The following is a 15,504-nucleotide window of genomic DNA, read 5'->3' as shown; positions in this document are numbered from 1 at the left end:
TCGCTCTCTCCTAATAGATGCATTTCTTAAATAGTTTATCATGCACATTGTTTTGTACATTGTAGTACTCCACCATACCAGGTTTCAAGCTTTCAAAGTGAAGAGACATAGATCTTGGAAGAAGCGAAATTTTCTTCTCCCACAAGTGAAGAAACTATTTTCTTTTTATTTTCGAAAAATTAAAAGAGAAAAAAATACAAATAAAAAATTAAAAATAAAAGAAGCAAAATAAAAAACAAGAGTGGCCTCTGCTTGTATGACTTCGTCTATCGACGCCTTCCTTCCCTTAAAGATAACCTCATTTCCTTCACACCAGCACGTGTTTATCCTATCTAGGGTTCGGCGCGTACCAACTGTCAACATCACCCACTCTTGTTGACTTTGTTAACAATGATTGAGTATCACATAAGATCAACACCATCTGTCACCATCAACCATCATCAGGTAAATTCAATTCAAAAGATAGTAAACCATCAACTTCTTCATCATCAGCCATCAACTTGGCAAAATTCTTTTAAAAAATATGCCACGGTCAACTTCATCGTCATAGTCAACGTCAACTGGCCTAGTTGACGATTGATGGCGTTGATCACGACACTGAGGCTCGGCGACGATGATGATGTCATCAGCTACTACTCAAAGCCCGCCTCAGTGTCATCAGAATCCTATTTAATATCTAGTTTATCCAATTGTTCATGATCTAGCGTTGGCCCACGCACAAACAATATAGCGAAAGTGAGCCTCTTTCCAACTGTAAGCATTTTTTAAAAAATGATCCACAATGTAATACAGAGATTGTAAAAAGTACAAAAAAATGTTTTTCTTTCTTCAAAATAATTTTTTTGTTAACACGTCAGTGAGTTAGCAACATCATTCTACCTGGGTACTTTCCAAAGCTGGAATACTTAATAGGCCAGTCAAAACACTTGGCTCAAGTCTCTTGTTTTCAACAAATTTACAAAGCAGTTATAAGACATCATCTTCCAGATCATCAATTTATACTAGAACACGACCACACACTTTAGAGAAATAATTCTGACTTACGCTGATCCCAATATGTTGGTCTTTGCAGCAAGATGTATCAGAGATCTTCTGTGATGAATCATTCGTAGTTTTTTGTATCTCTGTACAAACGATGAGAGGTCAATCTCATTCTCAAGAAGCTGTTGGTGGAGTATCTCGGATTCCTCATCAATCTTGTCAATTGCATCTGCATATGAATAGAGCGTAAGAAATCTTCAGGATAATCCTGTTCATCCACCGTTGCTGGTACTAGAGCAAAGTGGGGCATACCCTGCAGTTTTTGAAGAAGTAGATGAGGAGAAAAGGATTTTAATATTTCCTCCTTCTGCTTCTCTAGTTCAGCAAGTCTCTCCTGAGCCGCTGCTAATTCAGTTGTTCGAATAATCTGGCACTGTAAGATAGACGAGAGGAAAAAATATATTATAGGTATTTAGATTTTTGGGTCGGGTGCAATGGAGATCACTGATCTAACCTGATTCCTTAGCTCCAAGATTCTAGGTTCTTTATCTAGATTTTCTCCTGTAATAATGTAGCTTGAGATCAGTTCTTTCATATTTTAGATCAAGGAAAATAGTAAATTCAGGAAAACAGAGTATCTTACTCGCACACTGCAAGGTCTCCTTTAGTAGCTCTTCACGCAGCTGACGATATTGAAGTTCATTTGTAAGACAAATTGGAGCAGGTTAACTAAAATAAATGACGTCTGAGGGAGAATTGGTATGTTCAAAATAATTTTTTTGAAAAGATGTGGAATGACAAGTATACAAATTATATCCCGGGGAATACTTACGTTGTTTTGATCCCTCACTTGATCAAGAGAAGCAAAAAAAGAGTCGTATGCGTCTTTGTCGGTTAAAAGTTTCCTTAGATCGTCCACACTGAGTACAGAAAGAAGACAGAAAATGAGGAATGTCACGGACAACATTTCTTTTTTTTTTTTGTTTTTAAACATCCGTGGACACCAAATTTAAAATTCCAATCAATATGACAATTTCACTGCGGGTGACCTCAAATCACTTTGCCAGGTGACCTTCGAATCACATCTCAAAAAAAATGACAATTTCAATGAGTCATTTCCGACGAGTTAATTCAGGGAGGGAAGAAACAGCCAGTTAATTTTAACAGAGGGAACTTTATCAATCATCATTTCTGAGAGATGTTAAAAAGAGGACAAAATAAATTAAAAGTGGAAATTTTATGACTAATTTTAGTTTGAAACTGGAAGGAGGAAGAGAAATTGGTCCATAATATAAGGCGTAGAATAAGACAATAAAGAGGAATTCTGTAATTTGAACGCATGTCTGGATTCCTGTATTCTTTCTTCTATTCCTCTTATTCCTTGTTACCCCAATTGTGTCATGCGTGAAGTGACCCACCAATGTAACTGGTATTTAAACCAGTCTCGTTTCAATGTAACTGGTATTTAAACCAGTCTGTTTGCACTCTGGGAAGAGCATTGCTCTGGCAGTGTTTGACATTATTTATCTAGGTATTGTCCACTCAATGGTATTTGGGAGAAAAAGAATCTGAGCAAAAATTACAGACAGTTTGTTGTCTGGAAAAACTTCTGGAGAATGGCACACAGCGTGCATGCCTGGAAAACTAGTAACCCGATCTAGTCTGCGGCACAGGATAGAAAAAAAATATGTTTGGGAACTGATTCGGGATAAATCAGAAGTACGATAGGCATCTAGGTTTCTACAGCTCCATGATAACTAAAAAGCTGACCATGCTTATACTTAAAGAAATATGGATATTAGAAAAAATATGACTAAAAAATTTGAAACAAACGATGAAATAAATCGTGTAGAAAACCAAAACATCACAAGAAAGTGTATGTTGCATCCTACCTCTTGTCTTTCAATTTTTCTATAATTCTCGCAGCCTCAGAAGGTGATGGATGCCCAGAAGACTGAGATTGGAAATGCTCTGATGCTCTTTGATGTGTAGCTGTACCAGGTGAATTACCTGGGGTTGACGGACGAGAAGAACTGGAAGATGAATCCGTTACACCAGGGGGATACCAAGACTGTGTAGTAACATCTGACGCCTGATTCTGTACAGGACCAGATCTGTGAAAAGACAAAACACTCAATAATTGATTAAAAAAATACGCCAGGGTTAAAGGTCGAACGCATTGGGTTCGAATTAGTCCACCTCTTTTAATTAAAAGTATCAACCAATTGGATACCGGAATGAATTAAGACTAACTCTGAAATCTGAAATTAGAAATTTATTTCTTTCAACATATTGATTTATAGATGTAACAAGTATATAATGAAATAATATACTGTCAAGAGAGGAAGGAAGAAGATAATGACATAACTCAATAGAGTACATGGCTGGGTATACATATACCCTAGGAGAGAGAGAATGATAAGAGGGCTAATGGGCTTATAGAATAGGGCCCATTAGCCCATAAGGCTGACTATCTCACTAACACCCCCCCGCAAGCGAAGTATGGATGTCATCCATGCCGAGCTTGGACACTGCACGTTGCAGGAGAGGTCGAGATAGTCCTTTGGTAAGGACATCAGCAGCTTGATCAGCGGATGGAACAAATTCCAAGTCAAAGATGCCCTCGTCCACGCGCTCCTTGAAGAAGTAGCGGTGGAGTTCCACATGCTTGATCCGTCCCTGTTGGCCAGGGTTCTTTGCCAAAGCGATTGCCGACTTGTTGTCGCAGTAGAAGTGGATCGGTCCGGAATACTCCACACGAAGGTCATGGAGAATTCCGTATATCCACTGGCCTTCAGAGGCCCCATCGGCAAGTGCCCGGTATTCGGCTTCAGCACTGGAGCGGGACACTTTGTCCTGCTTGCCGCTCTTCCAACTGACAAGACTGCCGAAGACAAAAGTGCAGTACCCCGTGGTGGAACGACAGTCCACAACTGAGCCGGCAAAGTCCGCATCCGTGTACACCTTCACGGTCCGCTCCATACTCCGAGGAAAGAACAAGCCCTTCCCGGGGCAGCCCTTTAGGTACGCAAGTACCCGGTTGGCCGCCTGACGATGGATCTCCCGCGGAGAGTGCATGAACTGACTGAGGAGGTTGACGGCGAAGCTGATATCTGGCCGAGTGTGCGTCAAGTAGAGGAGTTTCCCCACCATCTGCTGGTACTGATAGGCGTTCACCGGGGCCGAGTCCTCCGCCTTACCCAACTTCACGTTAGGATCAATGGGAGTACTCACCGGCGCACACTCGGTCATGCCTGTCAAGGCCAGTAAGTCGACGGCATACTTCTGCTGCGACACAAAGATCCCCCGGGGGGAGTAGGCCACCTCAAGGCCGAGGAAGTAGCGAAGAGGCCCGAGGGCCTTGATTTCGAACTCCTTGGCCAACGCAGAGCTGAGGCGGCCGGCCTCTGCAGAATCGGACCCCGTGATGAGGATGTCGTCGACGTACACGGCCAAGATGGAGACACCCGCGGAACTGTGACGGAAGAATAGGGAGGCATCCCCATTGCTCTGAGTGTAGCCCTCGGTCTTCATGACCGAAGAGAACCGACCGAACCACATCCGCGGTGACTGTTTCAGTCCATAGAGAGACTTCCGCAGCCGGCAAACGGTGCCCGGGGGGCCAAGGGTATACCCGGGAGGTGGCTGCATGTACACCTCCTCCGTCAAGTCACCGTGGAGAAAAGCATTCTTCACATCGAACTGTCGTATCGGCCAGTCGGAATGAGCCGCAAGCGCCAAGAGGAGACGGACTGTTTCCATCTTCGCCACAGGAGAGAAGGTCTCGAAGTAGTCCACGCCATACGACTGAGTAAACCCCCGAGCCACAAGTCGAGACTTGAGGCGCTCGAGAGTACCATCAGCATGATGCTTCTTGGCATGAATCCACTTGCAATCCACCGCCCTCTTGCCAGGAGGAAGTGGGACGACTTCCCAAGTGTGGTTCTTGAGCAAGGACTGCATCTCCTCATCCATCGCCGCTTTCCAATGAGGAGAAGCAAGAGCATCGGATAGGCGACGAGGGAGGGGATGCGACTCGATGTGAGAAAGAAAGGACCGGTAGGAAGGGCTTAGCCGATCAAAAGAGAGATAGTGAGATAAGGGGTAGAGAGGTGTGCGAGCGCACTGACGAACCCCTTTCCGAAGGGCGATAGGCCATCCCAACTGAGCATCATCATCAGTAGACGAGGGTGACGCATCGTCCGACGGAGGAGCGGAAGCAAAAGAGGGAGAAGAAGATAGCTCCCCGGGGGTAGGGGGAAGCTCCCCGGGGGAAGATGGTGCACTAGGAGAAAGATACGGTGCACCAAGAGTAGGAGGTAGCTCCCCGGGGTGAGAGGTGGACTGCCCGGGGTTAGGAGGTGCACTAGGGGGAGGATACGGTGCACCGGGAGGTGAGACGGTAGGAGACAAGGGAGAGAAGGTGGCTGGGGACGGCGACGGTGGAGGAATGGATCCCACAAACGGAAAGGGTTCCAAGGAAGGAGTCGAAGACGCCTCAACCAGCGGAAGGCATGGCGAGGTAGAATCACCGAAGTAAGACTCATGCTCGGCAAAGGTGACGTTTGACGAGATGAAAAATCTCCGAGACGGAGGGTGGTAGCAACGGTAACCTTTCTGGAGAGAAGCGTACCCGACGAAGACGCACCGGAGAGCTCGAGCATCGAGCTTCGTGCGAGTAGGAGCCGTATCGTGGACGTACGCCGTGCACCCGAAGATGCGAGGGAGGAGTCCAGTCCGCAGTGAGAGATGGGGGAACGCCGTGGAGAGACGATCCAATGGGCTGACAAACCCAAGGGGCTGAGAGGGGAGACGGTTTACGAGATGGGTACTCGTTAAGACCGCCTCACCCCAATACGCCCACGGAACAGAATAGTTCAGCAGAAGGGTACGGGCGGTCGACATGACATACCCGATCCGACGTTCTGCCATACCGTTCTGTTCCGGGGTGGCCACACAAGAGGACTCGTGGAGAATCCCATGGTCAGCAAAGTACGTGGCCAGCTCGGAGTTGACGAAGTCCCGGGCGTTATCGGAGCGGAAGCGCTGAATACCTCGGCCAAACTGAGTACGAACCATGGTGCAGAAGTGACGGACCGTCGGAGCAACCTCAGATTTGGCAGTCAACAAGTAGACCCATGTGTAGCGGGTGGCCTCGTCAACAAAGATCTGAAAGTATCGGTGGCCCTTTAGGCTAGCCTGCGGGGCGGGTCCCCAAACATCACTATGGATGGGAAATAATGGAGTGGAGGAGTGCGAGGTGGACGGAGAGAAAGATGAACGACGGTGCTTCGCCAGTTGACAGGCATCACACACGATAGTCTGAAGGTCCAATCCAGTACACATCGAAGGAAAGAGACGCTGTAAAACTGAAAATGGCGGGTGACCCAGCCGTTGGTGAGCCAACTGGAGACGTCCCATACGCTGCACATCCGCCGGTCGGAGTTGGCGGTGAAGCAGGAAGCACCGAGAGCGCCCCCCATCGTCCAACAACAGCAACCCGTTCTCCCGCCTAATCGGTGTAGTCCGACCCACCTTGTCAGATAGAAACATCCCGTCAGGCTGGAGGTGAAAAGAACAGAACAAACTGTCAACCAAACGCTGAGGAGACATAAGTATAGCTCGCAGGGCGGGGACATGAAGAACATTGCTGACCACTCCGAGGCCGTCTACAAACACTGCCCCAATTCCAGCAACACGCAACCGTCCACCACCGGCTGTAATAACTGTACGTTCCCCACTATGCCTTTCGTAGGATACAAACCGGTCATTGAACGGGATCATGTGTTCGGTTGCCCCCGAATCAAGAACCCAGCTCGTATCCGATACGAGAGGCGAGTAAGAAGCCGTACCACAATACCACTGTTCAGACTGAGGGAGAGAGAACGCACCAAATCCACCAAAATATGCCGTCGACTGAGTCGGAGTCTGCATAGTAGCTACTTGGTCACGGAGACGGGCCAAGTCGGCTTGGAGCTGCTCAAGAGTCGCCGGGCTGGTAGAAGAGGTAGAGGAGGAGGCAACCATAGCTTTCCCTTCGGTAGCCTCCTTCTTTTTCCGGTTGTCGTACTGACGCTTCTTGCACCACTTGCGGAGATGTCCAGGCTTGCTGCAGTAGGAGCAAATCAGCCCGGAGGGGGCCGCCTCCGCGGAGGGAGCAAGAGCGGGCGAGGGAGGCCGGGCGAGGAGGGCAGTCGAGTCACGAGCTGCCTCCGAGGAGAGAGTGACAATGACATGAAAATGACTCTCCTCTTCCTGGAGTTCCTTCACCAAGTCATCAATGGAAGGAAGGCCTTCCTTGCGATGGAGGGCACGGCGCCGAGTGTCGTCATACTCCTTGTTTAGGCCATAAAGAAACCCAAAGAGGCGTAGGCGAAGAGTGTTCTGGAATGACTTGCACGACGGATCATCCGTCGGCAAGTAGTAGTCCACCTCGTCCCACAGCTTCTTGTGTTCCAGCGCATAGTCCGAGATGGACAGTGCGCCTTGGCGAAAGTTGCTGGCTTTAGCAACGAGCATAAAGAGGCGCCAGTTGTCCCCTTCGCGGCCGCAGAATTTGTTGGCCTGGTCCCAAAAACCCTTCACGGTGGCGTAGCGAGGGAACCTTTCACGGAACGAGGGTGCCAGGGAGGTCGTGTAGAGCCATCCAAGGACGAAGTGTTCCTCGGCTTCCCACGCCACATAGTGTGGATGAGTCGATGGAAGCGGGGCTTGTGTGCAATGCTTGAACAGTTAGCGCGCCTTGAGAGTAGTCTCGACAAAGTGACGCCACTGTAACAAATTCGGGCCCTGGAGACACGTCGTGTCGGGAACCGCCGGCAGAGAATGAGTAACCTTGTGTGACAAGGGTTCTTGTTAGTGAGACATGTCCTCTATGGGCTAATGGGCCCTGTTCTATAAGCCCATTAGCCCTATTCTCTATTCTATCTCTTAAGGGTATATATACCCCTCTTGTAACTCTCATTCATTATGTCATTACATTCTATTCTCCTTCAACTTCTCTTCTCCCCCAGACCCTCTAGGGTTTACATGGTATCAGAGCTCAAGCTCTTGATCCTAGTAGAGGACTTGACATCATCCTCCGGGTACACGACTCTAGTCGTGTTCGCCATCCAGCCTGTGTGCAGCCCTAGCCGCACACAGACCGCCGCCCGCAGGTAGCAGTCCGCGCAGCCCTAGCCGCGTGTGCAGCCCTAGCCGCGCGCGCCGCCGTCAGGAAGCCGCGCGCGCCGCCCCTTGTCGCCGCGCGCAGCTGCTGTTGGCCGCGCCCCCTTGCCGTCCGCCCGCAGACAGCAGTCCGCGCGCCGCAGCTTCCGCGCGGACGTCCGCCCACAGGCAGCCGTCCGCCCAGCCGTCCGCCCGCAGACAGCAGTTCGCACGGCCAGCCGTTCGCGACGCCGTCCGCCCGCAGGCAGCCGTCCGCGCAACCGTCCGCCCGCAGCCAGCAGTCCGCGCGGCCAGCCGTCCGACCTCTGCTGTGCACCCATCTGCTGTGCATTACGCCCGCAGGCCGCCGTTTGCCCAGCTAGCAGCCCGCTGGCCGCCGTCCGCGCCGCCCGCAGCGCACAGACTAACACTCTGCTTCTGCGATTTCGTCTAGATTTCGTGGCGCGGCTTCTCCGATTTCGTCTAGGTGGAACCGCGACATCCCGAGCATTGCACGGCTCTGCTGAAGATCTGGTGAAGATCTGGTGTCGTCGACTGCCCAGTGAGCCGTCTGCTGTGTGTCGAAGCCGTCTGTCCAAGCCATGGCTGATGACAAGTCTGCTGCCACCATCACGGCCGACGAATTCTCTGACGCCGACTTCCTCGAAAAACCGCTTTCCCATAAAGTGGTTAATCCCCTACCGCATCCACCCGACGCGGGGCGTCTTTCCGCCCAATGTTCTGAAATGGAGCCGCCGTCGAGTCTACGCTAAGAGCTCGACAACTCTTCAAGCATTGCACGGCTCCAGCTCTTTCGACCTCCCACCCTCACTATGCTGCCTGGGATGCGGAGGAGCACTTTATCTTAAATTGGCTTCGCCTTCACACCCTTACTCCGGAGTTTGCGGACACATTTCCTCACCAGGCCACGGTCAAGGGTTTTTGGGATCAAGCAAACCTCTTTTGCGGCAAAGATGGGGACAATTGGCGTCTCCTTGACTTAGTGGACCAGGCATATTCCCTCCGCCAGGGATCCATGTCCATTATGGAGTATGCCCTGGCCCACAAACGCATCTGGGATGAGGTTGATCACTACCTCCCTCCGGACACCTCCAGCCTAATGTATCAACATACGCTACGTCTTCGCTTGCTGGGCTTCATCAGGGGGCTGAATCGAGAATATGAGCACATCCGACGCGCTGCCATGTACCGCACGGAGGGTCTGCCCACCATTTCCGAGCTGGTGAAAGAGCTTCAAGAAGAGGAGAGTCATATCCTGAAGTTTGGCCGTCAAGCTTCCGAGGATCCACGGGACTCGACGGCCCTCCTCTCTCGGCCCTCCTCCATCCCTGCATCGACCCAGGAAGGCGCTGCCCCGGTCTGTTCCTACTGCAGCAAGATTGGTCAAGTGGAATCCCGCTGTCGGAAGAAGTACTTCGCTGAACAGAAGAAGAAGAAGAAGAAAGAGTCGGCTTTGCTTGCTCAGTCTACTTCGGCGCTTCTCAGCATGTTACGCCAGAACAGTTTGACCGTGTGCAGGCCGAGCTTGCTCGGCTCACGGCCCCGCTCTCTGCTCTTCAGACATCCACCTCGGTGCCCTCCTCGTCTTTCTTTGGTGCGTGCTCTACCCTACCCACTACGGAGTGGTACTGTGGTCATACCGCCTTTACGGCTCCCCTGGTTGCGGAGACGACTTGGGTAATTGACTCGGGGGCAACGGAACATATGACCCCCTTCAACCACCGGTTTGTCTCGTACGAGCGACATGGTGGGGGCCGCACTGTTCTTACTGCGGGTGGTGGACGTCTTCCCGTGGCGGGTATTGGGGCAGTCTACATCGATGGTCAGGGAGTGGTTCAAGGGGTTCTGCATGTTCCGTTGCTGCGAGCCATTTTGATGTCCCCTCAGCGTCTTGTTGATTCTGTGTCTTGTTCTTTTCACCTGACACCTGACGGAATGTCTCTGTCTAACAAGGTGGGGAGAACTACACCAATTAGACGCGAGCACGGGTTGCTGCTGCTGGACGATGGGGGGACCTCGCAGTGCTTCCGGGTGCAGCCCAGTCTTCGGCCGGCCGATGAGCAGCGGAGGGGTCGACTACATCTGACGCATCAGCGCCTCGGGCATCCGTCATTTGCTATTTTAAAGCGTTTGTTTCCGACTTTGTTTGTGGGTTTGGACCCGAAGACTACTGTGTGTGAGGCTTGTCAGTTGGCCAAACACCGCCGGTCATCTTTTCCCTCATCTCAGTCTCATACCTCGACGCCACTCCTCCGCATTCACAGCGATGTCTGGGGACCAGCCCCCAAACCGAGCCTGCAGGGTCATCGGTACTTTCTGATTTTTGTTGACGAGGCCACCCGGTGCACGTGGACGTATCTACTTCGGGCCAAGTCCGATGTGTCAGGGTCTGTCCGACATTTTTGTGCCAGTTTGGCCGTGGCATTCAGCGCTTCCGGTCGGACAATGCCCGTGACTTCTTCAATGCCGACCTCGATGCGTTCTTTGCGGAAAGAGGGATCTTGCATGAGTCCTCATGTGTTGCTATACCGGAGCAGAACGGTATGGCAGAAAGGCGGATCGGCTATGTGACCTCGACTGCTCGGACACTCTTGGAGAATTATACGGTTCCGTGGACATATTGGGGTGAGGCGATTTTGACGAGCACCCATCTCATCAATCGCCTCCCATCCCAATCCCTCGACTTTGCTACACCTCTTGACTGTCTCGGTGCGGCGTTCCCGGGGGTTCCATTGAAGACCGGCCTTCTTCCACGGGTATTCGGATGCACGGCGTACGTCCACGATACTTCACCGACCTTGACGAAGCTGGATGCTAAAGCTCTACGGTGTGTGTTTGTGGGGTACTCGACTCTCCAAAAAGGGTACCGGTGCTATCATCCGCCTTCCAGGCGGTTCTTCGTTTCGGCGAATGTTACCTTTCCCGAGTACGAGCCCTACTTTGGAGATTATTCTTCCTCACCCCGCCTTCCGTTGGATGAGGATCCTTCGGTTCCTCACTTGGAACCGGTTCCGTCCGCGGAGCCCACTGCTCCGACCGTGTCATCGTCTCATGATCTATCTTCCTTTGACCTTCCAGTCCCCTCTTCGTCATCTCTTGAGGTTCTTCCAGCACCTCCTATTCCCGACTTCGATGTCGCTCCCTCTTGGTCTCCTCCTGAGGCCTCTTCCTCTCCGATGGTTGACACTTCCTCTCCTCTCGGCGAGTCATTGCCGACTCCCGACGAGGATTCTTTTCATGACTGTTCTCCTGATTTTCCTCCTACTCAGGCTTCCGCTCCCTCTTCTTCCGGCGATGGACCTCCTTCCTCCGATGGCAACGATGATCATCTTGGCTGGCCCATCGCCCTTCGCAAAGGGGTCCGCAAGTGCACCCGCACTTCCCTTTATCCCATGTCTCATTATGTATCTCTCGCACAGCTGAGTACCCCCTACCGGCTGTTTCTTTCCCGCATCGAATCGGATCCCATCCCTCGCCGCATCACCGATGCTATCGCTTCTCCTCATTGGAAAGCGGCGATGGACGAGGAGATGCAGTCCTTGCTCAAGAATTGTACCTGGGATATCGTCCCTCTTCCTCCTGGAAAGAAGGCGGTGGGGTGCAAGTGGGTCCACGCTAAGAAGCACCATGCAGATGGGACACTCGAGCGTCACAAATCTCGACTTGTGGCTCGGGGGTTCACCCAAGCTTATGGCGTCGACTACTTCGAGACCTTTTCTCCGGTGGCGAAGATGGAGACTATCCGTCTTCTCTTGGCATTGGCGGCTCACTTCCAGTGGGTAATTCGACAGTTCGATGTGAAGAACGCCTTCCTGCACGGGGATCTGACTGAGGAGGTCTACATGCAGCAGCCTCCGGGCTATCCTCTCGGCCCGCCGGGCACCGTCTGTCGACTGCGTAAGTCTATCTATGAACTGAAACAGTCCCCACGGATGTGGTTCGGTCGCTTCGCCTCTGTCATGAAGGCTGAGGGATACACCCAGAGTAATGGGGATGCCACCATGTTTTTCCGGCATTCGTCCGGTGGTGTCTCCATTCTTGCTGTCTATGTGGATGATATGCTGCTGACGGGGTCTGATATGGTCGAAACTACACGTCTTGCTGCCGCTTTGGCTAAGGAGTTCGAGATCAAGGCCTTGGGCCAACTTCGGTACTTCCTTGGCCTTGAAGTTGCTTACTCCTCGGGTATCTTCGTCTCCCAGCAGAAGTACTGCATGGACTTGTTGACTTTGACCGGCATGACGGAGTGCGCGCCAGCCAGCACTCCCCTCGACCCTAACGTAAAATTGGGGAAGGGGGAGGACTCGCCTCCAGTGGATCACTATGAGTACCAGCAGATTGTGGGAAAATTGATCTACTTGACGCACACTCGGCCCGACATCAGCTTTGCCGTCAACCTCCTGAGCCAGTTCATGCATGATCCACACGCCATTCATCGCCAGGCGGTCACTCGGGTACTTGCGTATCTCAAGGGCTGTCCAGGGAAGGGTGTACTCTTTCCTTGCAGCTCGGACCGAACGGTGAAGGTCTACACCGATGCAGACTTCGGGGGGTCCCTTGTTGATTATCGCTCCACGACCGGGTACTGCACCTTCGTCTTCGGCAGCCTGGTTAGTTGGAAAAGCAGCAAGCAGGACAAAGTGTCCCGCTCTAGTGCCGAAGCCGAGTACCGAGCGCTTGCTGATGGGGCCTCGGAGGCTCAGTGGATCTATGGGATACTCCATGACCTACGGGTTGAGTATGCCGGCCCGATTCACTTCTTCTGTGACAACAAGTCGGCAATTGCACTGGCCAAGAATCCGGGCCAGCAGGGAAAGATCAAGCACATGGAACGTGACCGCTACTTCTTCAAGGAGCGGGTTGACGAGGGCATCTTTGACCATGATTTTGTTGCTTCCTCTGATCAAGCTGCTGATGTGCTTACCAAGGGCCTATCCAGGCCTCTCTTGCAGCGTGCAGTATCCAAGCTCGGTATGGACGATATCCACACTTCGCTTGCGGGGGGCTGTTAGTGAGACATGTCCTCTATGGGCTAATGGGCCCTGTTCTATAAGCCCATTAGCCCTATTCTCTATTCTATCTCTTAAGGGTATATATACCCCTCTTGTAACTCTCATTCATTATGTCATTACATTTTATTCTCCTTCAACCTCTCTTCTCCCCCAGACCCTCTAGGGTTTACAGTTCTCGTTGAAAGTCTGCATCGGTGAAGCCATCATCTGGGACGGCCGGTTGACGCGTCTGGCCCGTGGAGTAAAGTTCCTCCGACATCAGAGTCGTGGTCTCTACGGAGACGGCTGTTGTGACTGAGGTTGCGGCCCGTGCTGCGGCTGCGGCTGCAAGCTGCGGCTGCGGCGGCGGCGGCTGCTGCTTCGGCGGCTGCTGCGGCTTCTGCTGCTGCTTCGGCGGCGGCGGCTGCTGCGGCTTCTGCTGCTGCTTCGGCGGCTGCTGAGGCCGCTGGCTGCGGCTGTGCGCGGCTGCGGCTGGCGCGCAGCTGTGGCTGGCACTCGGCTGCGGCTGCGGCTGGTTCTCCGGAAGCTCCGCGGGCTGGCTACAGCTCGCGCTGTGGCTGATCCGTCGGTCACGCTCCGGATTCGCTAGACAGCGAGAGGGTGATGTCAAACCCTAGATGGAAGAGCTCTGGAGCTCTGATACCATGTCAAGAGAGGAAGGAAGAAGATAATGACATAACTCAATAGAGTACATGGCTGGGTATACATATACCCTAGGAGAGAGAGAATGATAAGAGGGCTAATGGGCTTATAGAATAGGGCCCATTAGCCCATAAGGCTGACTATCTCACTAACATATACATTCGAGTCCTCATTAATCAGTTCAAAAGTCAGTATATATACGTGTGATTTCGGTGTAGAGAGTTGAAAAGCCAATACAGCCTCGCAAGGGATATAATCTATGAAAAGAGGAGTTTACTAGCATCATATGCGAAGAGAGTGTTTTATGCTCATATGTCCAAGGAAATGTAGACCTATGTTTGCAAACATTGGTGGTCTTTCCTATGAAGTATTACGAAGCACTATAAGAAAGGACCAAAACCAGAATAGAAGCAGATTAAATCTTACAAGATGATTAGGAATATAAAAGTGTGGAAAAGAAACAATGAAAAGTTAAACTTGCGAGAAATATTTCCCCTGGCCTTGAATCGTTCATAGGCATATCGTGGTTAAAGATATTTTTCCAGATGAGAATCTCGAGTTACACTGGATGATATAAACTTTTATTAGAAACATTGAATGATGACAAAGAGCTTATTTTATTGACTACATTCCATAGGATAGCGTCAAAGGACAGCAGGAACCTGAAGGTTTTGCTCAAAATTGCCAATTACTAAATAAAATCAGTCTTACTGAGGCAGCGCTACGCAGAATCTAAAAAAATGCGACTCGTGAGACTTTTGTAGAACGGCTTTGAATTCGAGCTTATAAATTCGGAAGTTACCCCAAAAAACTCCCAGGAAACCTCCAGTTCATTCTGCCTCCTTGTGCCCTGGAAACAGAAACATAAATATTCTCCCGTAAATTAGGAACGTAAACTTCTAACGAAATCACGCTTGGTATTGTCTCTAAAATGGACAAAACAAGTGATAATCCCCAGTGACTTCCATTTTTTAATCAATTAAGCCAAAGATTTTCATTTTCCAACCCTGAAAGACTTGAAACCCCAAAACAACAGCTCCATCGTTCAAATTCCTTTTTACACCGCACCAGACCACGCAGTTTTTTCTCATTTCTCTACCTCTGTAAGGAAGCTCTCCACAATACTCGTCGCCTTTACTTTTTCCTAACCTGACAATTCGCTGCAAAACGACTCGAATTTCAAAAAATAAAATTTAAATCAACAAAATTTGTCATCTTATACGAGCAATATCACATCACAACTGTTGCATTGTACATTCGAACATAGGAACCTTACAGAAATCTAATAAAACATCATGTAAAGGGCTAATTGCCCAAGCGCTAATTCCTATAACCGCATCACCGAAATATTACCATGCTTAAACAAAAAAATATATAAAGAACGATAACCGTCAGTCGCGACAATGAAAACCAGGGAAAAAACAACGCAAGGAGACCAAAACACCTTCAAAATGAACGATACTAATTACAATATATTGAGGAGAAAGATTCAAGCTCACCAGTTGGGAATGATCAGTGATCGTATATGACTGCGAGAAACAAACACCGGATCGCTGAAGAAAATCAACGACAACTTCTTCCGCGGTTAACCCAGCGGACGAAGCTGCTTCAGAGTTTCCTTTTCCTTAATTTTGGTCAACCGACGGTTTCTCGTAAAATATCGATGAACCCTTCAACAAGAAACAATACCAATTTATATTAA

The 15,504-nt window shown here is 50.4% G+C and overlaps 1 protein-coding gene across 4 annotated transcripts; it reads right to left on the bottom strand.

Annotated features, from left to right (window-relative positions):
* Positions 1-884: 884 nt before the first annotated feature.
* Positions 885-15,462, bottom strand: LOC144700043 (vacuolar protein-sorting-associated protein 37 homolog 1-like). 4 transcript variants are annotated; one of them, XM_078571421.1, is made up of 10 exons: positions 15,302-15,462; positions 14,902-14,962; positions 14,605-14,652; positions 14,514-14,534; positions 2,874-3,095; positions 1,814-1,901; positions 1,625-1,664; positions 1,496-1,542; positions 1,294-1,414; positions 885-1,210 (listed from the first exon to the last, which is right to left on the bottom strand). In XM_078571421.1, exons 3-10 carry the CDS (start codon positions 14,634-14,636, stop codon positions 1,041-1,043), a joined length of 741 nt encoding a protein of 246 aa, XP_078427547.1. In that variant the 5' UTR covers positions 14,637-14,652; positions 14,902-14,962; positions 15,302-15,462; the 3' UTR covers positions 885-1,040. The 4 variants fall into 4 exon arrangements, with proteins under 4 accessions (XP_078427547.1, XP_078427549.1, XP_078427546.1 ...); XM_078571423.1 differs by lacking the exon at positions 14,514-14,534; XM_078571420.1 differs by lacking the exon at positions 14,902-14,962.
* Between the last annotated feature and the right edge of the window lie 42 nt (positions 15,463-15,504).

The sequence above is a fragment of the Wolffia australiana genome, chromosome 2 (genome assembly GCF_029677425.1).
Source record: "Wolffia australiana isolate 7733 chromosome 2, ASM2967742v1".
Lineage (NCBI taxonomy): Eukaryota > Viridiplantae > Streptophyta > Magnoliopsida > Alismatales > Araceae > Wolffia > Wolffia australiana.
Note: the sequence above shows the minus strand (reverse complement) of the source record. Positions and strands in the feature narration are given on the sequence as shown.